The sequence below is a fragment of the Manis javanica genome, chromosome 4, assembly GCF_040802235.1.
Source record: "Manis javanica isolate MJ-LG chromosome 4, MJ_LKY, whole genome shotgun sequence".
In the NCBI taxonomy this organism is placed as follows: Eukaryota; Metazoa; Chordata; class Mammalia; order Pholidota; family Manidae; genus Manis; species Manis javanica.
Genome location: NC_133159.1, coordinates 164,163,781 through 164,188,586, shown reverse-complemented (window position 1 = coordinate 164,188,586; position 24,806 = coordinate 164,163,781). Strand labels below are relative to the sequence as shown.

Sequence of the window (24,806 nt, the reverse complement as noted above, 5' to 3'; positions counted from 1 at the left end):
CTCACTTTCCTAGATCTGGCCTCTTTACCAGCTGGCTTTCTTTGGGGAGCCATTTTCACAGAGATCTAAAGATCTCATCATGCAGTTACTGTTACCTGATTACAAATGGAAAATAGCAAGATATTTTTGACATGTGGATATAGGATTGCTGAACTTCCAAAGTTGACTTCCAAACTCCTTAGGTGCTGGGCAACATCACTTTTAGACTTCTGCTCGGCCTCGACCAGGCAGGGCTGCTGGGGTGAGGATCGGGCTGCTGAGGAAGGAAGGAAAGGGTGGATGCAGCAGCTGAAATAAGTCCTATAGAAGAGATGCTAGAAACCCTTCTAGGAATCCCAGAATATCCGGGATTGTAAGAGTATGGCAAGCCTTCGAATCCAATTACCTTCTATGGTACATGTTCTTTACATTCGCTGCTACTTTGTCTATCGCCATACACCTGCCAGTCTGTCATGGGTATGTACAGCAGACCTACCATATGAATCTTACCTTCCAGACAAGGTTTTTTGCAGGGGAATATATAGTTTTTGAATCACAGGAAGAAGGACAACTTTGGATACTGGCAATATTATTTTACTGAAAATCTGGAGTTGCACAAATAGTTCTTTAGAACATAAAACTAAATGGATTTATACATAACAATTACATTCAGCATTTATAAGAGGCAGTACAGAAATATGTTCTGCTTCTACATGATATAAATTGTATATAACACCATGATTTAAACAATTATATTAACTAGTGCGGTGAGATACATCTTACCCAGAATGTCTGATGTTTCCCACAATGAAGGGAAAAAATGCAGTTTCTATGGGCCATTGAGTTTCTTTTCATTTCTGAATTCATTTTAGTGGTAGTAGAAGGACAATCCTTTTCATTGAAGAAGTAGAAATCAAACTCAAAGGACTGTTCTGAACTCATCAAAAATGAAATTAGGCACATGTGCTTCAGCAACCTAAAAAATCAAAATAGTTTAATTATTCATGGTGTCATAATTCAGAACAAATTCAACATTTGCCACATGAAAATTAAAGAGATGAAGACCACCTTGGAGCAAGGTGTATCACAGGGAAGTGCTGGCCTCCCATGGGTGGAACACTCCTTAGAACCACCACCTTCTGTTTCTGGTGTTCCTCGTACTGGTGTCTTAATTTCTTGGCACTGCTGACATCTGAGGGGATGCTGTTCAGTTCCACCTGTCTCTACATGTGAGCTCCTTGGCTCGTAAAGGCCCTGGGATCGGCTAGGAATACACATGCCTCTGGGAAGTACGAAGGTTAGTCTCAGGTCACCTCACAGTTAATTGATGAATAACCTAGGCATAATAGCATGTCTGGCAAGTGACTCAGGCCAGAGGGGGAAGAGAGGAGGACCCTTAAAGGCATTCATTCCTTCACTGTTCTTAGGGGAAGCGCTGGGGGAAAGGGAGGTGAAGGATGGGGTGTAGAACGAGGTGATCTCCAAGTGCTGAAAATAGTTTTTTTTCTAAAAGCAGTGTTTCTTTTTTTCTGATTATAAAGGTATTACCTAATTAGAGGAAATTCAGCAAAAACAGAGATTGAGTCTAGTCTCAGTCCCTTGGAGAATCTAAAATTGATAGTTACTTTGCTTTGAATTCCTTCAATTTATACACATATGTTTGCATGCACACACACCCTCAAAATTAGGATTGCATTATCTTGTGTCCTACTAAATCTTATGAACATCCTTGCAAACATATCTTGAACTTTTGCACCTATACCCAGCAGGTAGATTCCTAGCAGTGGAATTGCTGAGATTGGGAAAGTGTATTACAAAAGTTTTTTAATAGATAAGCCAAATTGCACACCCCAGAGGATAAGCAATTTACATTCCCATTGACAGTACTGAAAAGTCCTATTGCTCCAAACCCTTCTAAACATTGGGGGCCCAGCATTGTAGGTTTTATCAATCTGATGTGTTGAAACTAATTTCACAGGTATTTTGAATTGTGACCCTTGAATATAATAAGGTTGAACATCTTTACAAATTTACCAGCCATTTGTATTTCTTTTCCTGATAACTGCCTGTTAATAGCCTTTGCCTATTTTTTTCCTCTCTGTTAGATTGCTTATCTTTTCCTTATAGATCTAAAAGAACATCCTATAAATCAAGGAAACGGATCTTTGTTATTTTCCCTTTGTAATTTTCCCCCATTTTATTAAATCAAGAGACATTTGACAGAATTCTTTCATTACATTTGACATTTATAAGAGATCAAATCTCTAAATCTTTTCCTTTATGTTTCCTGCTTTCGGAATATATAGGAAATTCTGAGAGCTGAAAGTATTTGTCTAAAATTTCTGCTAATTTTTTTCATTTTTTATACTATCTGTAATTTATTTTGATACATGGAAAATATAAAAAGACAAACTTGCCTCTTATTTTTAACCACATATTGAACTAACTGTCCTGGCACTATTGACTAATATTCCCTTTCTCCCCTAATTTGAGATGCTACCTTTCCTTATATACTATTTTATGTACTGGTATTTGTTTCTAGGCTACATATTTTAGTTTCAACCCATCTATTGACTTTCATACCAGTACCACACTATTTTGTTTTTTGTAGTTTTATAATATATTTTAATATTTGATAGTTTTAATATCTTCTTTTTAAAAATTCTGCTTTAGCCTAAGTTCTGTGAAGTTTTAAAAAATGTTGTATTTTAAAATAACATTTTATTAATATTAATGATTATTAATGAAAAATTTTTATAATGGATTTTGATCATAATTACAATAAAACTATAAGCTAGGAAGAACAAATATTTGACTTCTCATTCAGAAACATGGACTTAAAAAGTTTTGTTTTTTTCCTAAAGTTTTTCAAATTGTTTTTAAATAACTTCTTGTAGATTATCCTTGTTAATTATTATCATTTCCTTGTTAATTTTGTGAATAGGATCTTATTTGTGGATTTACTTAGTACATCCTGTACTCAGCTTATTTTATAAACTCTCATGTTAGCACTTTTCCACATGATTCTGTTGGGCACTCAAGGTAGGCAATTACATCATTGATAAAGAATACACATTTGTCTTCTTTGCAAATACATTTACAATTTTTCATTTCTTATTTGTTTTGAACATGTTAGGTAGAAGGATAGATATAAGTGCGGTGGAGGGAGAATAAGGCCAGTAAAACCCACTAGAAGGGACTCAAAGAGTTAACCAGTTAAAACTAGAGAGCCAGAAAAGACTCACAGAGTTAATGGGTTAATCAGTTGAAGCTCCAAAGGCGGGGAGTAACTTGGAAAGCCCAAATATTTCCCAGGTAAAGAAAAGTATCTGAGCGCAGCCCATGTCTTCATTGTGTCAATTAGATCATGCCGTTGTAAGATTTACTTTAGTCTGCTAAAAGGCCTAGCTTACTATTTAACTTGACATATATGCTATTTTTTCCTCCTCTGGCCCCTAATCAAGTAATCCTTAACCTGGGCAGGAGACAAGCATTATGATTAATTTAGCAAACAAGCCCAGATATAAACAGCATAGTAAAAACAGGAAAGATTCCATCTTAAAGTTAAGATTGCATTTTAAAACCCATGAAGTTAAGAAATAAGATTCTTAACTTATTCTTTAGGAAACAGACAATAACTCAGCCCACCTTGGAGGCAGGGCAGGCTGTCTTGATTGATATGGTCCCAGAGAGAACCTGGGACCTATCCTGGGGAAGAACTGGATCAGTACACTGCTTGTGTTAATTTTGCAGAATTACCTAGAGAACTGATAATAGAAGAGAAGAAACTTAATGTCTCTCACCAAAGATAAATATCTTGAGACCACTTAACAAGTCTACACCCTGTAGCCTTTTGTCACATTCCTGAAAAATCCTTAAAAGGGAGAACCCCCAACCTTTCAGCATGCCTCCTCTCTGAGGACACCCACACTTTTTCTCAACCTTTCAGGCCTCCTTTTCTAGGTCACCCACACTTTCTCTCTTTAAATAAAACTTAAACCTTTTAGCACGCCTCTTCTCTGAGGTTGTCCACACTTTCCTTTCTCCAAGTGTGCATCTTTTTGCCTTAAATAAACTTCTCACTGCTCAAATTGTAATGTTTTGTCTCTGCGCTTTTCCAGTAGTGTCTTCGTTACTTTGCTATTTCATTCTAATACTCTGGATTTAAGCTCAAATCTTCACTCTGTCCTATTTCAGGTCAGTAGGGAGGGGCTGCTGAGAGCTCAGATCCAGGCTTGCAAATTACCATGGCCTGGGTGACCCGGATGAAACTGCAGCTATACTGTCATGTTTTTTAGTAGCCTGCCAGAAAGTCTCCTTTCTTTGCCTTGAGGAAGTTCACAGAATGTAATCTCACTCCATCCAGTGCTTTGCAGCTCCCGAAATCCTGGGGTGGTAGGGACTCAGTTCCCACACCCTGCAGATCCAAGTGGACACTGGATGCCAGCTGGCACTGGCTTAAGGAGTTAGCAGGGGATGGGTCCCATGCTGAGCAGCAGTTTACTGAACTTCTTTTATCACTCTGTTCTGTCATTCCCTGACACTCTTGCTTTAATCTATCCCTTCCTCATCTTGTACTGGGACTTCCCTGTGTCTCCAAAACAAACTCACAATAACTAAATAAAACTTTTCAACCTTTCTGGGAACCTCCTCTCTGAGGTCGCCTGCACTTTCTCTCTCTTTAAGTGCATAACTTTAAATAAAACTTTTATTCTGGTTCACTACTGTGTCTCTGCCCTTCAATTCTTTGTTGCAGCAGGGACAAGAACCAAGGAAAATATACAACTGCTCTCTTTAACAAACCTGTGCAACAAAAGTAGCACTGAAGTATCAGTACTGCTGCATGATCACTACAGTCCTGAGTTTAATAAGGATGCCACTAGTATTTCACTATTAAGTATGACATGGCAGTTAATTTTTAAAACATCATCTTTGGCTTTTGTTATAAACAAAGATGTTCAATTCCTAAGCTAATTTTTAAAAAATCGGCATGGCTGTTCAGCATCTATTGGAAGTCTTTTATATTTTAGTATCAAGCTTTCCACTTTCAGCTAAAACTTACCAAAGCAGACTCACTAGTAAGAAAGGAAAAGGGAAGAATATCTTAGAAGGTAAAAAGCAGTCTGTCATTTTTGGGAACAGTAGTATGGATGGTATAATTTTCGCCATGCTGTGAAAATAATCAAACTTGCTTGAGAACCATTACTGGGGAAAGGAAACAACCACACAATTACCTTTCTATCCCTGCCACTAAAGAAATTCTCTCCTGGACTGCCCATCCCAACTCCTGAACTGGGTGAGCTGCTGACAGGAGGAAGGTGGGGTAAAGAGGGAGAAGAGCAAGGAAGGTGCGTTAAACTGTCTCCTTGCAAAGCACTTACCAGGGAGGATGGGGAGTTTTAGAGCTGTGGGGCAGAGCCCCGGCAAGGGGCTCGGAGGCAGCCAAGGTGAGTGAGCTGCTGGACTCACTCCTAGCAAGTTCAAAGGGCCTTATAAAAAGGGCATCAACACTGTCTTTATCTGCTGCTTACCCTCCTGGGCAGTTTTGTGTACCGAACATAATCCTCCAGGAACAGAAGGGCACCCACAACATCTGCAGGCATCTCGGGTATTTTCTGGCTGTAACAAAAGAACAGTCCGGATCAATGAACTGCTTTGCACATATCGGACCCTCAGCCAACATGCTGACAGACTAAATCAATGGCAGATTTCTAAATGAGGTCAGAGAAGAAACAAACCTATAGACCAACTTCTTGCTTCATAGCAAGTCATTATCTTGCGGGCACATCTTCAGCACATAACCTAGTGAAGTCCTCCCTGATACTCTGGGCAGGTGGCCTTTTCTCATGTTCTCATTAGCCTCAGGATCTTCTTCCACGCCTCTTAAACTTTCAGTTGCTTGTACGCTGGTTTCTTTGAGGGCTTGGGTCAAACCTGCATCTTCCTATGTCTAGCGTCTGAGATTGTGCCTGGCACATTACTGTATATTTAAGGGTATCAAATAAAATCAGCATCTAGCAATTTTCCACACGGGATCCCACTCAGTTTTCATTTGTATGACAACTGTATTGCCAAGCACTGTTCTAGAACTGGGAATGCCACAAAGTATACAATAGTCTTATGGAGTTTACACTCTTACTTTATATCAAAATGAATTTTTAACTGTTAAAACTATTTCCAATTTACATATCGGCATTCTCTAGTTAGCAAATGGTACCATAAGATGGTACTGTATTACTGATCTATTTCTCTAGTGACTTCTTGCTTTTGAAAGGGTTTACGAGTGATAACACCTGGAAAAGTTTCCACTGCTCTCCATCTGTCATTGTGTGACCACGGCTGTATTTATATTTGCTCTTCTTGGGACGAGGGGAAGGAGGCAGTGTCCATGCTTCTCAGGTGCCTTATGACCCTTCACTTAGCTGAATTGGAACCCGAGCTTCTGCTCTACTCCTATACCCCGACGGCCTCTCTCAGGGCTGCCACTATCATCCTGGACTAAGGCCACACTAAATCCTTTGCAGAAGGAAAAACAGAGGATGAAGGACCTGCCAGCTCTTGACAGATGGGGAGCACTGGCTGGGGGTGGCCAGGTGTGGAGCTGCTCTCTGACCACCTCATATGCCTGGACTGGAGTCCTTGGTCTCCTCTCCCTGGTCCCGAGCAGGTGCACCAGATTTTTAGGTGCCTACTGCTTTCCTCTGCAACTGACCTTTTCGTGATTATTACAATTTCATTTTGAGACTTCCCCTTCCTTCTGAGCTCTTCAATTGTTAAGAAAATCTACTCTTTGAAGCAAATTGGACCATATGTCCTAAAAAAAGAAAATTCCCTGTTTATTTGATGTTTAATCCATTCATTAAGATGGGGAAGAACTGGCCTGACTGAGGCTCATGGGAGAGAGATGTCAGGATTTAAAGATGATGCAAAATCATTCAGAGCCACTCCTATACAATGGACGTCAGATCTCAGCACTGCAGCCTTCGTTGTACTTTGCTCCCTAGGACTCAGAACGAAGGAGGATAGGAACTCCTCCACTCTAAGGGGAGGGCTGTATTTGGAATTTTGGTACAAGTTTGAGAGAACACTTTTAAGATGGCTGGTAACAAACTGGAACCCCTGATATGGAGCAGCTTCTGAGCCACTGCACCGCAGAACAGCTGGAGGGGCTTATCTTAAAAAGAGAGCTCTAGAAACTACAGCCAACTCGAAGAGCGCCGAGTGGTGCTGAGGAAGGAGGCGGCATTTATTCCGTCTCACCGCAAAGACTACAAACAGGCCCGTGTGTGAAATTTTCAGAGATGGGATGAAATTTTCCATTCACTGCAACCAGGAACTTTCTAACAATGAGAACGACTCTACCAGTGCTCTGTGTTGTCTGGAGAGGCAGAGAGTACCTCGTCCCTGCAGAGACTGGATGACCACCTGCCAGGGTCATCTGACAGCTTGTTCATGCCCTTGGTGGGAGGTAAATTCAATGGCCTCTGAAGTCATGTCTGATTAGCAGTGTCTTTAAGTTATATTGACAAAAATGACCAAGTGGTAATCTTCCACATTTTGAATATGTAACACAACAGGAAAATCTACTTAGCTGGGTTAACCCTTCAGGGTAAAAGAGAAGGAGGCTCAGGACCCATCGCCTCATGTAAATACATTTTTTTTTCTGTCCCAGAAAAGCCACATGGTGAGGAGGAGGGGAGAATTAAAGGCTTACAAGCTTTGTATCATGTGGAAACTTCTGTGTGATTCGTTACATTACACACCAATACTCAAACAATGTAATGGAGAAAGATATCTTTTCAACAAATGTCACTGAAACTGGATATCCCATGAAGAAAAAATAAGCCTTGACCCCTACTTCACATTGTACATAAAAAGTAATGAAATGGACCACAGATCTCAATGTTAAAGCTAAAACTACAAAGCTTCCGGAAAAAAAACTAGGAGAATATCTTCAGGACCTTGGGGTAAGCAAAGATTTCTTAGGACACAGAAAGGACTAATTGTGAAGGAAAAAATGGATACATTGGACATCATCAGCATTAAAAACTTCTGCTCATTAAAGTCATCAGTAAGAAAATGAAGAGGTAAGTCACAGTTCTTGAGAAAAAATACATAATTCATAAATCTAAGAAAGGATTTATATCTATAATATATAATTCCTATGACACTGTGAGAGAAAAGCAATCAACCTAATTTTAAAACAAGTGAAAGACTTGAACAGACACTTAACCAAGAAAGATATAAAGTCCAAAAAGCACATGAAAAAGTACTCAACATCAAGGAAAGGCAAATTAACTATGAGATGCCATATATACCCATTAGAATGGTTAAATATTAAAAGATGGACATTGACAAATGCTGATGGGTGTGTAATATGGTACGACTTTGGAAAAAGGATTGGCAGCTTATTCTAAAGTTAAACTGGTCAGACAGACCCCCCATATCCTACATTTGGGTTCTTGTGATGACTGGGAGATCTCTACTTAGATCAGGATGCCAAAACAAGTTATCCTGATTAACCCAACATAGGTTTTGGAAATTCTGAATTATTTAATGCCCACTGCATTGCCAGTACTCAGAACACTGAGGAATAATCCTTCCCAGGTAGAGAGCAATAGTTACGTTTACAACAAAAACTTCTATGAATGCAGCACCACAGATTCTTTCTTAAGACAGACCAAGGAAGGCACGCAATTCTTGAGAGTAATGCTCACAAGGTTAAATACATGTGTTCAGGGTATACAAACATGCTGATGTTTCTTCCTCAGTTCTACTGTTAATCTGATTCTCAAGTTACCACAGCAGACTAATCCATGAAAAGAACTATAGTCAGGTACAGATACATTTCTAAGACATTTAAAAGCTTTGTTTTATTTAAAGATCTGGCAATTCCATGGAATAGTGACATGCTTCCTGTGACATGCCTGATCTTAACCATATGTACAATGAAAGATATATTACCTAAGAATGACACCAGTAAATGACTAGCCTTTAATAAAAACAAGGTATGTTTATGCACTGACGAGCCATCATTATAAAGGATCATATATTCTTATGTAGTAATAACACAGGGACCACAGAGGGGGAGCATGGTTCTCTGAATCTTGAGATGAAACCTTAAATTCACCTTGGGATGGTTCTTTACATTGATTTTGACCAATATACAGAACAGGACTTAGCATCAGTTGAGCACTTGCTCTGTACCAGGTACTGTATCAGGCATTTAAAAAATCTGACCAGCCTGAGAGGTTCAGGAACTTGGCCAAAGTCACATAGGTGATTAAGTGGTGAATCCAGAATCCAAACACACATTTGTTCCCTCCCTCCTACAGCAAGTCCTGGGCTTTGCATTCTGTAGCACCAACAGGGGTTGCTATGAGAGCTATTTTTTCAAGAAACATTTTCATATGAGAGAGTAAGAACCTTACAGAGACTCTACATCTTTATCCTTAAAAGGTTTATGAAATAGCAAGGGAAATACTTCGAGGAAGAAATACACTTTGAAATTGCTGATTGAAAAAATAACATGGATACAACAAAACTAACAAACAAAAACCCAGATAAATACAGAGAACGAACTGGTGGTTGCCAGGAGGGTGAAGATGAAGGGATCAAAAGGAACAAACTTCCAGTTATAGAATAAATAAATCACGGGGATGAAGGCACAGCACGGGGAATCAGTCAGTAATACTGTAATGACTTGGTATGGTGACAGATGGGTGTCACGTAACTACCCTGACAGTGGTGAGCATTTTGTAATGTAATAAATTTGGGATTACTGTGTTGTACATCTGAAACTATTATAATATTATGTCAACTATACTTCAAAAAAAAATTACATGGTTACATTTACAGGAAAGCTCTTATAATGCTTTTAAGCTAAATTACACTCTACAGTGGGTTTTTTAAAACTCAGATAAAAAGTTTGGAGATGGGGAAGTACTTGGGAATCTATTAGAAAAGTGATTATAAAAGAGTTCAGGATAAACTGATTAATGACAAAACAATTAGGGTTATATTCCTGGACAGAAATACACTGGAAGTCTTGTCATCTGCTGTTTGTATTATTTTCGCATGTAATCAGATGTATCTTAAAGTCCTAGATATTCCTGTCTTAGTGTTCACTCCTGTATTGTTGCTGTACTGTTACTCTTCACACCACAGTTCCATATTCACCGTAGGCACCTGACACTTGTTAAGTGGATAAGATATTAACCAAAAGAAGTTTCTTTTATATAAAATCAGCTGTTCATACATTAAAGAAAGGAGAGAAGCAAAGTTTCCACACATTTTACAAGTTGGATAATTAATCTGTTGGAAATTAAAGGTGGATTATACGTTGTTGCTATTAAATCCACTATCTACATTTCATGAAGGGATACATGTTTCAGAGGCCCAAAGACATGGATTTTATAAACATGCATTTAACTAAATGCATATGTGAATAGCACTCTATACAAAGATCTCATATGTGAATAGCACTCTATACAAGAGTTGTTTGGTTAGATTATTAACCTGTTATTACTTATTGGATAGAATAAATTCAATACAGAAAAGAATAAATGTCATACAGTACCTAGGTTTTTGTTGTACTGAAGTTTTGGCAACTGGGAGATCAAAAACAAAGTTGACAACTGGGAAATAGGGTAAGCGCTTTGTTGTTATGTATATCTAAAAAGACAAAGGTAAGAAAAGTTATTGCACAATACTGCAGAACACATTTTCAAGTGGAAAGCTTCTATTTTATTTCAGTTTACTCTTCACACTACCTAAGACTAGAATGGTTCCATTGACTTACTGACTTCTGAGTTTTGTGTAACATCACTGACCTCCCAAACATAAATACCTATAAAATAATGAACCCTTCTGGGAAGGGAACAACTTTGCTTAGAGATTAGCAGTTACTTTCCCTCTGAATCCTCTTAATCCTCATAATCAGATTATGATTATGATTATAACAATGGGATGGGGACAAAGGGTGATGAGCAAGGGGGGGAAAGCCAGATGCCACAGTCAAGGCAAAGTGAGGGGAGGGCAGAGGCAGAAAGGAGGAGCGGCAGTCCACAGAGTAGTGAGCAGGAGTCCGTCATGAAAAGCGGGTGACGTCTCGGGCGCTGTTTGCTGACCCCTGGGCAATGTCACAGAGCAGCTTCCTGCCCGGTTCCCGCGGCAGTCAGGGTCTACCCAGCCAGCCCCAATTCCCTGGGAGGCAGGAGGGCATTCCGGTGTGGACACCGGTCCGGGTCCAGGGTGACGGCCGGGCTCCAAGGCTTGCTAGTGTGGAGCCCGGGGGAGTCGCCAGCCTCCCAGCCTCCGGGCCAACCCGACAGTGGCACATCTGACGCGGCTGCTGTGAGCTCAGGTGGAATCACCCACGGTCAGGGCTAGCACAGTGCTTGGCATGTAATAAGCCCTCAGAATAACGTCAGCTGCTACACAGGCTCATAATCCTTCACCCAAAACCCAGGGGATGGCAGAGATTTCAGAACTTCACTTTTCCTAGTTCGTGAAAAGGGAAAGAGGGCCCAGGGTCTCACCCTATAATCAAAGTCACCAGTACTGCTGCATTAAAACACGAATATTCACAGAAGTACAAAGAGTCTTATGTCATGACAAGTTTTGCCACCAAATGAGACCTAACACCAAGTTGTGAAAAATCTTTCTGCTCTCAGAGGTTTGTGGAGATCAGAATTGCAGAAAAGAGTATTTAGCCCCAGATTATGATTATGACTGCTGCCAGTCACCAGTGGAAGCATTTTTGGGCAAGAAGGATCACGGCCACCATTCAGTTGCAGTTCAAACACCAAATGCCAGACAAACCTAAAACTAATTTCTTACAGATACAGTGCCTTTTCCTTTTTAGGGAGCTTGAACATTGTATCACTTGATTCTCCCAGCTCTGAATCACACAGGGAAGGTAAGATCACCCTCATATTCCACCAGGGAAACTGGAACTCAGCAAGGGGGGACTTGGGAGAATGGAGCCTCTGGGACCGGGACTGGGACCCAGGTTCTCCCAGTGTCTCATGTACCTGGGCCAAATCACCTTCTGTGCCACACGGTTCCCCACCACACCATTATGTATTTTAATTATGAACCTTATTCAGTGGGTTGTGAATGCCAGCTGCCTCCAGATAGGCTGTGATCTCGTATAAGAGTGTGTTATTTTCTTTGGGGTAAGGCAGTGAAGGGTCCTGATAGTGGGCTTCGATGTCCGCTAGGAGAGCCCTAAACGAAGGAGAAAAAACAAGAGTGATAAGCATTAGAGAGTAACTGAATTCAGACAGCAGTTACCACAGGCTATGAAAGAATCTTTCAGGGCCTCAGTTTCCTCATCGGTAAAATGAGGGCTTGATCCTTCTAATTTTCAATTTCTGTACCTGTGATTGGCTTTAAGTGGAAAGTCTGATCCAGAATTACTTTGTCTTTTGGAGTTAAATCAAGTGCTTTCACCATTCAAATTTTTATGAATTGACTTACTGTTTTCAATACCTAGCTTGTCAAAAGCACTGACTTGCTTACACTGACTTTGTCCTGTGCCGAGAAGCACAGACTATTTAAGGAGAAGGCTTGAAATGAGAGCAATTGCTGGTGAGGCACAGGCTGCATGCCCAACCACTCCAGGTAATTAACACACCTCTAACTGCCCTCTGGATGGCTAGTGACTGTCCTACGGAAATGGGTAATAATTGCTCTCTCAGTCAGTGCAACTCTCTGCACGGTGTCTGGTGTGTATTAAGTGATCAATATATTGGCTGAATAAATGAATACATCAGCAGCGTGGGGTGGAGGGAAGGAGAGAGAGGCACCAAGGGACAATACTGAGGAAGGAGTCTTTTAAAGACCAATTTGGTAATTCTTGGGAAGGAAGCCTATAAATTCAGAAAGACTTCTTACTCAAAAAGAATGTAAAAGAGTAGGTATTAAAGAAACTGGGGTGCCATTTATGATAACAATCCAGGCCCACAGATGACCATTTCAAACACTAGCACTTACTTAATGAGATTCTCCAGAGCAGCTGCCAGATGTTTGGAGCCAAACTGACAAGAATAATTTAATTCATTGGCAATCTGTTGTCTCAGAATCTGCATCTGCCCAACCTACAAATTAGCAAGAGAAAGAACATGGAGAACATAAGCATTTCAAAGTGATTGTAGGAGGCAGACACAAAATGATCATTTCTATTGGAAGGATTACAACACTGCAGAGAAATTTAAGGATTTCCTGGACTGGATCCAGGGCTAAGACAAGCATCATCCCTGTTGGAGCCCAAGAGACCCTTCAAGGCACGTCTGGACAGACTCCGGCCAACCTCAAGATATTCCCCAAAATCAAATATTTTACAAAGTGGGTTCACTAATGTTCAGCTGTTCATGTACTAAAGATGTCTGTTTTGAAACTCTTGATCTTTTGGAATAAGTTGTCCAAATTTAGTAGCTGCTAATGAGAAGTCCCACTTGCTTTGTCCTAAACTGAATTTTCTTTAAGTCCTAAGGTTGCCATTTTACTCTAATATTCTAAAATCACTCAGGATTACAGATCATGTAATAATCTGGGTTATAAGATAGTCTACATGAAATCTTCCAAGAAGGCCTTTTAATGATAACCCTTAATCTAGGGGTTCTTCACCCATTTTTCTTTTTTTGACCTTGAACCTCTTTGGAAACCTGGTGAAGCCTGAAGGGTCCCCACCAGTAAGATGGCAAACTTCCAGCTTCTCTTCGGGGGTCCTCAGTTCCCGCCGGCGCCACCTGAAGCCCAATCACTTCTCGCCCCCCTCCCAATCCCAGCACCTAGCCAACAGCCACCAGCCCCATAGAAGTGACACCTCAATCAATTCATGCCCCTTCCTATATAACCCAGCACCTTTCCCTAACAAAGCAGAACTCTCCGGTGAATTGCTGCTATGTGTCGCTCCTTTCCTTTCATTGGTGCCGAAACCCGGGAGACGGGACACCCCAACTGGGCCCCATCTTCCCCCCGACACCAGCAGCAGCGTGCCCTCATCCTCTTTTTCCGGCGCTGGCTCATCACACTCACCACTCCTCTCTGGCCTTTAGGTAAGTTTTCCCCCCGGAGTGGGCCACTCTTCCCCGAGCTATCGCAGTGCCATTGACCGTGATCGTCCGGCAAGGCCCTGACGCTCGGGGATGAGGAGGCAACGCTCCCCGCCTCAGGCCTTCATGGCTGCGGCCGACTCTCAGGCACCCCCTCTCCAACAGCCATAAATGAGGTGACTCCTTTGTGGATGAGAACGCTCCCTTTTCCCACCCTCCTCCTTCTGCTCCGTCCGCCGAAAATGCCTAGTGCTAGGTACCTCGTGACTCTGGCACTCTGCCTTCTTAGGGAAGTCTGGGTGACGACCCACACTTCCTAAGAAATTCCGACTCATATATGAGTTTCTGCAGACCACCAAAGATCATCGGGGACGCCCTTTGTCTCCTTGCGGTCTGCTTCCAGTCCGAGGATCTCCGTTCATCTTCCCCTGTTTGTCTCCTTCTCTGTCCTTTAGCCATGGGAGCCTCCTCATCCCTCCCTGAAAGTTCACCTCTTGAATGCCTGCTTAAGCATCTGGCTACCCTCTCCCTGACGCCTGATATAAAACCAAAACTTCTCCGTAAATATTGCTCCCAAGATTGGCCGACATATACCCCCTAGACAATAACAACCAATGGCCCGCAGGGGGAACTCTTGATCCTAACATCACTCGCGATCTTTTTAACTACTGCCACCGCCTGAAAAAATGGAAGGATATTCCCTATATGGAAGCTTTCCACCTCCTCCTCCCCCAGCCCCCTCCCAAGTTCTCCTAGCCTGCAAGCCGCTGCCCCCGCAGAAGCCTCCTGTTCACTCCCTTCCCCTTCTTCTCCTACAACAGCCCTTCTCCCTTCCTCCCCCACCATCTCCTCCCCCATCTCACCTCCTCTGCCTTCGTCCCCCGCAGATTAAGCCTGAGCCTTTCAGCCCCCCCTTTAACTAGGTCCCAAGGGCCTCCTCCGTCTTTGCCCTCATCACCTGTTTCTCCCCTGTTAGGGACCGCCTTTGTCTTCTCACATGTTTGTAGGGAGAATGGGAAAGCACCTCCCCCCATGTCTGAACGCAGCATGGGAAAGCACAAGCTAGAGAACAACCGGTGCAGTCCTTAGAAGTTATCTGTCCACAAAAACATATCTTGCCAAGACTCCTCACTCTGAAAATAGGGAGACCTTGAAGATGTGTAGAAACACCGCCCCTGCTTCTAGCTATGCCCTTCCCCCACTTGCCAATGTGGCAGAAATAGAAAACAACGCATTCCATAAACAATTAACTGAAGCCCTGCTGTAGCTCAATTAGTAGAGCATGAGACTCTTAACCTCAGAGTCATGAGTTCAAGCCCAACTAAAGCAACAGAGGCAAGCAGCTGGGCTGCAGGCTGGCAACACGTGGGTCTGATTCTATCTTTCTTTATTTTCTTTGCCCCCCTTCCACACTTCAGGACCTGCTTGAATAGGCGCAGCTAGACCACGTCACTCCCCCACAGACTGAGCCAGAACCCTTCAGTCCCCCTCAGACTTGGTCCCGAGAGCCTGCCAAAATTATCGCCCCCCTCCTGGAGGTAGCAGGATCCAAAGGCATTTAAGAGATTTAGCCCAACTAGAGAAATGCCTAAGTTCCTTTTCCACTAAGCCCACGACATACATCAGGGAGTTTCAATGGACCCTCCAGTCTTACAGCCTCACGCATCATGACATTTTCATGCTCCTGGCCAATACTCTTCTCCCTGAAGAGCATAGATGAGTTTAGGACTTCGCCCAAACGCACGCTACCGAAACCCACAGGACTGACCCCACCTATCCCCCTAGCCCCACTGCTGTCCCCGAACAAGACCTACACTAGAATTATAACACCGCCGTAAGTCTCCGCTCTCGAGATATTTTTGCCTCCTGCTTAATAGCACGTCTGAAAAAGGCAGCTCGTAAAGTAGTCAATTTTCAAAAGCTCCAAGACAATTCAAAAGAGAGATGAAACCCCCTCCGAGTTCTTAGACTCACTCAAGCCCTATTACAGCATACCAGCCTAGACCCAGAAACACCTAAAGGAAGACATGTCCTTATGACATACTTCCTAGCTCAAAGCTACCCCGACATTAAAGCTAAACTCAAAAAGTTAGAACAGGGCCCCACTACCCCACAGACTGAGATCCTAACAGTAGCCTTTAAAGTCTTCCATAACCGGAAGGAGGAGAAAGAACGCGGTAAACAAAAGGCTGATCAGGCCAATTTCCAGATGTTGGCCCAGCTGATAAAACCACAACCTGGGCTCCCCTCTCCAGACAAGCCCCCCCCAGGAGCTTGTTTCAAGTGCGGAAAAGAGGGACATTGGTCAAGGGCGTGCCCCTCCCCCAGATCTCCTACCACCCCATGCCCCAGATGCCACAAAAAGGGCCACTGGGGGGTCTGATTGCCCAACCACCCAAAGGGGAGGCTGGACGAACAACCCCCATCCTAAGCCCGCCGTACTGGGACTGGCAGAAAAAGATTGACGGGGCCCGGGGGCTTCTCGCCCGACCATTTCCATCACCAAACAAGAGCCCAGGGTTACTTTAACAGTAGATGGTCGCCCCATCTCCTTCCTCCTAGATACAGGAGCCACCTTCTCAGTCTTGTGAGAATACCGGGGCCCTACCATGCCAGCCATTACTCCTATAGTCGGGGTAGGAAGTAAACAGATTTTCCCATTAAACCTCCCCCCCTTTTATGCACAATCCTAGACAGTCCCATACCTTTCTCCCACTCCTTCCTAGTTATGCCCCAGTGTCCCATCCCTTTACTAGGACGAGACAACCTTTCCCTCCTCCACGTTTCCATAACTATATCCACTCCCACAGCCTCCAGTACTCCCTTTCTGATGGCCCTCATAGCCGACAACCCCCCTCTACCCAATGAAAGCTCCGGTTCCGCCCTCAAACACCCTGTAAATCCCAAAGTTTGGGACATTACAAGCCCCTCTGTGGCCCTATGTCCCCCTGCCTCTATCAAATTATGTGACCCCTCTCAGTATATCTGTCAGGCCCAATACCCCCTAACCACTTCAGCCCTCATAGGCCTCCAACCCATCATTCAAGATCTCTTAAACATAAATTACCTCAGACCCACTCACTCCCCATTTAATACCCCCATATTAGCTGTTAAAAAAACCAACGGATCTTTCCGCCTTGTCCAAGACCTTCACCTCATCAACATGGCCGTTGTCCCTATCCATCCCTTAGTTCCAAATCCATACAGCCTTTTATCGCAGATCCCTGCCTCAGCATCCCACTTCTCAGTCCCAGATCTCAAAGACCCATTTTTCTATTCCTCTAGACCCCTGCTCCCATGATTTTTTCATCTTCACCTGGACGGACCCATACACAAGACATTCTAAACAACTCACTTAGACAGTTTTGCCACAAAGCTTCCGAGATAGTCCCCATATTTTTAGACAGGTCCTAGCTCAGGACCTCAAACAGTTTCATCATGATCACTCCAAGTCCACCTTATAATACATAGACAATCTTCTACTCTGCAGTCTCTCGTGGGAACAGTCTCAACTTGACACTGCCTCCCTACTTAACCTTCTAGCTTCCAGAAGTTACCGAGTATCCCCCGTCAAAGCTCAAATCTCTTCCCCTTCTGTCACTTACCTCAGATTCCTTCTATCTCAACAAAGAAAGTCCATTACCTTAGACAGAAAATAGCTCCTCTCTGACCTGCCCATTCCCAAAACCAAGACAGAAATTCTTTCCTTTCTAAGCCTAGCTAGATATTTTAGAGCATAGATCCCTAACTTCTCCCTGCTCCCTGTTGGCAAGACCCCTATACGACCTCAACAAGAGCCCCCCTAAAAAACCATTATCCTCCTCACCCCGACACTCCTTCATTAAGCTCCGTCAAGCCCTTGTGGAAGCCCCAGCTCTCCATCTTCCTGATTTGTCGAAGCCCTTCTCATTATACATTCATGAGAGGTCCAGTCAAGCTCTAGGACTCCTAAGCCAATATTATGGCCCATCCTTTGCCCCAGTAGCTTATCTCTCCAAGCAATTAGACCCCACAGTTCAGGGATGGGCCCCCTGCCTACGAGCATTAGCCGCTAGACAGCTCTTGCAGAAAAAAGCTCATAAACTGACATTCAAGGCACCCCTTACCATTCTGTCCCCACATCACCTAAAAGATCTCTTAACCTACAAAAGTTTACAGACTCTCCCTCCCTCCAGACTCCTCACCTTACTGTCCTCTTTCCTCCAAAATCCCGTTCACCCCCTTTGCCATCCATACCCGAATCATGACTTTTTCCCCCTTTACTGCTCTCTCGCTTTTTCCTCATTCTTATTGTCTTCCCCGCCACCCCAGCCTCCTTTGTATGGCGATTCAAAGTCAGACAGACTTACACACAGCATCAAACAAAAGTTACTGCCCTCATTGCCACACCAGACTGCCCTCTGAAAAGCTGCTCTGAGCCTTTATACCTCCACTTTCTTCCCTCCACCCAAGTGTTCACTAGCAGCTACCCTTATTCTCCCTACCTCTGCTTCCTCTATAGCCAAAAACAAGCCTATTGCAGGCGATGGCCAGACACCTACAGGAGATGTCCCTACTGGTCTTGTGCCATTCACTACATGAGTAACTTCCAGTACCCACAGTATTACTCCTCCAACCGTTTCATGAAATATCCCAACGGCTCATTCTCCTTATCAATCCCAGATCCCTGGGACTCTTGATGAGCTGCCAGAGTCACAGCCTCAGTTTACTATGGGGGGGGGGGGGTCCTCGACCCCCCACGGTACCCTTCATATCTCTCAAAAGTATGTTCCCTCTCATTCCCAGATCTCTCAAGTTGCATCAGATAGCAGACATTCCGAAAAAGTCATTATCCAAACTCTTGACGGCGCCTCTTCATCTTCTTATCCCCACCCCTCTTCCCATTTCTCCTACTCTTCATTACAGCTCATTCAGGGCACCACCATCTTTCTCAACCACACCCTTAACACAGCCAGTTGTTTCTTGTGCGCATCACTACAGCGCCCACTGCTGGCCGCCGTGCCCCTTAATATTTCCAACTACTCCTTCCATGCAGAAAGACAACCCCTCTGCCCCCTGGCAGACATACCCCTATGGGAACCAGAATACGCAGATAATCTCACCATCCACCACTGTGTAGGCCCAACTCCACCCCCCCTCCAGTGCACTTCACTGCCTCTCTATCTACACCCCTACCTCCGGCTCTAAGACTTTTATGAAACCGGGACACTTCTTTTGGTGTAATGGCAGTCTTTTCAACTCACTGCCTCTCAACTCCGATACACCCTGCATTCTTGTCACCCTAATCCCACAGCTTACACTTTACAGCATGGCAGAATTTCTTGAGCTCCAACCTCCCTTGCCCTCTCGCACAAAAAGAGCTGCTTTCCTTCCCATCATGGTCAGTAGCTCTTTGATCACCTCAGCCATTGGGGCAGGGTTTTCGGGAGAAGCCTTGGGTCACTCTCTATGGGCAGTTAGAGATCTCGACGCCAAACTTGAGGGAGCCCTGACATCCACTGCCTATTCCCTAGCCTCTCTCCAAAGACAGGTCACTTCGCTAGCTAAAGTCACCCTTCAAAACCGGCGGGCCCTAGATCTACTTACAGCTGAGAAAGGCGGCACCTGTGTCTTCCTCCGGGAAGAGTGCTGCTATTATATCAACGAATCCGGCATTGTAGAAACTGACATCACCAAACTCACTGACCTTGCCTCCAGTCTCCACTCTGCTTCCAACTCCAACCCATTCTCTTCAATACTAACAAACCCCCTCCTCACCTGGCTCTGGCCCATTGCAGGCCCCATAATAATCATTCTTCTCGCCTGTCTCTTCTTACCCTGTATAATAAAGTTCATCAAATCCCAAGTCAGTAAAATCTCTAATCAAGCTTTCAACCAGCTTTTACTCAGGAACTACCAGCTTCTAGCCACAGAAGATCCCTCACCCTCACGTGACCTCCTCACCACACGCTGAGATGGACCCCTCTCTCCACTAGAAACTGTTCCTGGAAACAATGGCCGCAGACACCTGGCTCCTGACACCCATATCCTCTTAGCCAACCTATGGTTACAAGGAACCTTCATTGATTTCCAAACCTGAAGAAGTCCACATCTACTCATCCTTACTGTGGGAAGTCCTATCAACCCTTTCCTCCCAATCCTCAAGCCCTCACTCCCTTCTCCACCCCTGTTCAGCAAGAAGCAGCCAGAGAGAAAGCAACGTCCACAAACCCATAGAGGAGAAAGGGGAATGAAGGGTCCCCACCAGTAAGATGGCAAACTTCCAGCTTCTCTTCGGGGTCCTCAGTTCCCGCCGGCGCCACCTGAAGCCCAATCACCTCTCGCCCCCCTCCCAATCCCAGCACCTAGCCAACAGCCACTGGCCCGTAGAAGTGACACCTCAATCAATTCATGCCCCCTCCTGTATAACCCAGCACCTTTCCCTAATAAAGCGGAACTCTCCGGTGAATCGCTGCTATGTGTCACTCCTTTCCTTTCAAAGCCTGTCTGGTGGAGACTGTCTTAGAGTAATTCTTTTAAATATACAAAATGAAACATACATAATAGTGGGAGCCAACTGTAACAAAATATAATTCTCAAACTATGAAGAAAACAGACTTGTGACAGTGATGTGACTCTGATGGCTCAGCCACCATAATTTCCAGGTAGTAATGAGCATAAACTTTGGAGATATGATTGAAGCCAGCTGAATTTGTTGGCATCATAAAGCCATTAGTATACTCTAAGTTTTTATGCCAGTAAATTTCACCTTTTCTATTCCAGGCAAGCTACCCCTAAAAGGTCAGCAAGGGGGAGAAGAGGAATAGGAGGCAAGGCTGTTTGATAATGTCAGTAACAATGAGGTAGAAATGAACACATTTCCTGTGAGTTGTTGGGAGCAGATCAAAAAAAAAAGGAAGAAAAGAGTGGCCTTACAAAAATTCTCAATCATCAAATAAGTTGATCACAGGGAGAGTAGCACGTAGCACAGCAAGAATATAGTCACTGATCCTATAACATCTTCCTATGCTGACAGATAGGAACTGCACTGGAGGGGGTGAGGATTTAATAATACGGGTAATTGTTGAACCACTGTGTTGTATACGAAACCAATAAGATTGTATACCAATAATACTTCAATTAAAAAAAGTGGCCTTCTCTAAGAGCAAAGAAAAGGTATTTGGATAAATTTAGCGTAACATTTATAAGTGTTAAATGGCCTCAAAGGACCTTTGATTACCATTTTTACTAGACTATTATTCTACTTATGTGAAGAAAATAAAACTCAATCCAAAGAATGCTATTTCTAAGTAAGAAACCTTTTATTAATAGAAAAACACTATTTAAATACTGGAATAGGGCAAGGCCAAGAAAATAGTGGGTTCTCTTAGACCATTCAAAAATGTTCCTCTGAACTTGTATCTGCCCATATAACTCCTTGCTTAATTCTAGATACTCTGGGTCAAGAATTCTCTTGAAGATACCAGTCTAGAAACGGAAGCAGAAACAAAGGCACTTTAATGTACCTTGTTCTTATTTAAAGCATGTTGAACCTTGGTGGCCAAGATTTTCTTTTTAAGGCTTCTTTACCACAAGCCTTTAAAAAGATTCTGGAGTGGCTAAGGAGCCTGGAGGTGATAATCTCACTCTACCTACTTGTTTGCCCATTTAGAGATGTTTCGATTGCTTTCTCCATGTTTTCTCTAGAGTCTGACTGACCAATACAGCAGCCACTTAGCCACGAATGGCCACTTAGATTTAAACTGATTAAAGTGAAATAAATATAAAATTCACTTCCTCATGCCCGCAAACTCAGTTTTCAGTGCTCAGTAACTCCATGTGGCTACTGTCACTGTTTAATAATGCAGAATTATTTCCATTGCTGTTCCAGGCCATTAGCACTGGTTTGGTGATTACAAGGGCCCTAATTCAAGACAAATTTGTCCCTGGGGTTTCATGTAAAAACAATTGACTTAGACCCAATGCTTGGCTACTACTGAATTACCAGCAATTACAACTAAGGGAGGCCTGTAACAGCCACTGGGAAACCCCACGCCTCCTCAAAGCACCCCTGACGTCAACTTCAGCCTCCTAGAGAGGTGAGACTCAGGCCCGTCCAACTTCAGGCAACTGTTCAATCTTCCCCTAATGGTTCCCCAGCAGTTAGAAAGCTGGCCTGCGAAGCTCTCAATCTCTGAAAATCACCTGGCTAAGGGAATGCCAGGCATATATGACAAGATCCAGACATCGGGCAGGGCCAAAGGCTCCTTGTGTTACCTATTCCATTCATGTTTCCAAATTGAAATAAAGCCCCCAAACTCACTAAAATTATAGGAAATACATTGTAAATTTGGCTGAGGCACCAATGAGTACTGTCCTAATGAGTGACACATTTAATTGGGAATAGGAGAACGGAACTTCTCCAAATCCCCATTGCAGCCCAGACTCTTCCATGGTATGTGATACTTGTAACCAAGAATCAGCTTTCTACCAGGAAGTCTACTCTTTCTTATCAGATTGTAAGGAGCCTTTCTGAGGAGACAGTTAACATTTCCTTTAACTCTGTGTCTCACACCAACTGACAATGCTTTGTACACAGCAGGTGTTCAACAAAGCTTATTGAATGTCTTGGAAAGACGCACATTTTTAATAACCCCTGTATCTAGAAGACAGTCCCCAGGAGCCAATGCAGGGTGTAAAGGCAAGAGAGGAGATGAGCGGGTTCTAAAGTGACTGGGATTTCCATCCAACAAATTAATCTCCTCATTGCACTTTTTCACTCACTCCCAAAGACACATAGTGCTCTATTCACAGTGAAGGATAATTTATGTCCAAAGAACCTGTCTTTCTAATATCTGCAGGTGCAAGAGGGGAGGAAGACAAATGTTGTACTCTAACCGCTCCTCAGAGCATCCTAGGGCTGAAAGCTCACAGAGCAGTTTATTACATGAATGTAAGGATGGAGGATCACTAAGGGAGGATTCTACTTCTTTGTATGAAAGCATCTTTTGCCAAGAGGCATTTTAAGAAGTTTTCTTTAGTGAAAGAAAAACACTAGGCCAATGAAAAGCATAATCAAAAATGGCCCCAGAAAGGAAGCTAAAGAAAAATCAATTTGGAAATAATGAGAAACTGAAATATTGTATTTTTGGTTTGATGACAAAACAAAGAGTGGCTTTCTTTGAGCAACAAAGTTATAAGGAAATAATTATTAAAAAATAGAGTATTGATGATCACCCTCTCCCACAACATACCTTCATTATAGCCTCAAGATAAGATGTCCAGATCTTCTGTGTTTTGGCAATGGCAGAAAAATAAATTTTATTTGAATTTGCTGAAAGGGTAAAATACAGTTTTCTATTTAGTAAATTGGGAAAGGCCACAGTGTTCTCTCTACCTCGGGCTAGTTTCAGAACACTTACCTACAATGCTTTTTAGGGGGATGACAGCAGTCATGAGGGCTTTTAAAGTATCCTGCACAGTTCTGTCTCTTAGGATGATTTTCTGAAACATACTGAGGAAATTCTAGAACAAGAAAATAAAACGTAATGAATAAAATGAATAAATACTTCAGTTATCTAAACTGCTATGTAGAACACAGACTGGTCTAAATGACACAACTCTACAAATAGGATGACAGGGAAGAAGCAAATTCTGGTTCCTATTAGAAACATCCCCTGCCAGGAGAAGTTGTTGGTTTCAAAGAGTCTTAAGATGAAACTCATAAAAACAGTCTACCCCTTGCCATAGTACACTGGCCAAAGAAATTCTTATTTATTCCCAGCTCTCACTACCTAATAAGAATTATATTCATGGGCTTGATGTCAGTATAAGAAAGCATGAAGGAACAGTTAACTCATCTACTTTTGTCTCTCCCAGGGTAGCAGAAAACCTGTGCAAAAGCCAAAAGGCTCACCTGTAATTCTTTGACAATCATAAAGCACAGAAGCCTCTCTAATCCATTCAGACTGAAAGTCCCCAGCGTGGTCTGGATTTCTGAGAAGAGGCAGCTGCTGGTCACTTCTTGATGAGTTTTCATATCATACCAAGTGTTCAGCTGGTCAATGTGACATGTCATTCTAAAACAAAAGAAAAACAAACTCAAAGCCCAGTTGCAGCTCAGAACTCAGCCTAACGGGATGTGGGACACAACAGGATCTGGGGCACCAGAAATGAAGAACAACAGTTACCTGACTTGGGTTTAATAATCTTTGTCTGGAGGTGCTCAGCATATCTCATGGTGAATGCCCAATGGGCCAAGAAGGGAGAATTCAGTTAAATTACCTTTTCGTGCCCTGTGTGCTACATGTCTGGTTTAACTAATTCATTTCCACTGAACTGATCCGATGCCAGAGTCATGTTGAGAGGACAAAGCTACTTTCGACTGTCAGGCCAGAGGATGTTGGAGCCCAGCTGTCTCTCCACGGGGCCTTTCTTTAGATTTCTTTAAATAACCAGAGCCTTGGGTCATTTCCATTTTGATAAGAAAGGAGCTCTGAATCCTCGAGCTCTACCTAACGTTTGAGACTGTGATGACAAAGCTGTTTCCTCCTTCCTCCCAGGTCTGGTCAGCAGCCTGTGATTCCTCTGGACTTGGGAGCCTGGACGACAAGGATAACAACCGATGAAATTAACAAGCACTTCTGTGTCAGGTATGGGGCGACGGCCTTCCTGTGTGCTCTCTTTCACCCTCATAATTGCTCTTTGATCTACAAGGCATTTGACTCTCATTTTACAGATGAGATAACTGAGGTGCATGTGGGCTTGATTCCAACACCATATCCTTAA

At 43.1% G+C, this 24,806-nt stretch overlaps 1 protein-coding gene across 1 annotated transcript; it reads right to left on the bottom strand.

Moving 5' to 3' along the window:
• Positions 1-757: 757 nt before the first annotated feature.
• LOC140849276 (WASH complex subunit 5-like) lies at positions 758-24,628 on the bottom strand. The gene is made up of 8 exons (XM_073236270.1): positions 23,935-24,628; positions 23,441-23,543; positions 23,273-23,352; positions 12,979-13,082; positions 12,081-12,210; positions 10,559-10,653; positions 5,511-5,598; positions 758-955 (listed from the first exon to the last, which is right to left on the bottom strand). Exons 1-8 carry the CDS (start codon positions 24,094-24,096, stop codon positions 899-901), a joined length of 819 nt encoding a protein of 272 aa, XP_073092371.1. The 5' UTR covers positions 24,097-24,628; the 3' UTR covers positions 758-898.
• Positions 24,629-24,806: the final 178 nt, after the last annotated feature.

Bases quoted from the DNA above. Each gene is read 5' to 3' on its own strand.
- LOC140849276 (XM_073236270.1), bottom strand. From the start codon at position 24,096: ATGACATGTCACATTGACCAGCTGAACACTTGGTATGATATGAAAACT. The intron at 23,544-23,934 runs GTGAGCCTTTTG...TTCTTGTTCTAG, and splicing joins TGATTGTCAAAGAATTACAG to AATTTCCTCAGTATGTTTCA. The intron at 13,083-23,272 runs GTATGTTGTGGG...GCTAATTTGTAG, and splicing joins ATCTTGAGGCTATAATGAAG to GTTGGGCAGATGCAGATTCT.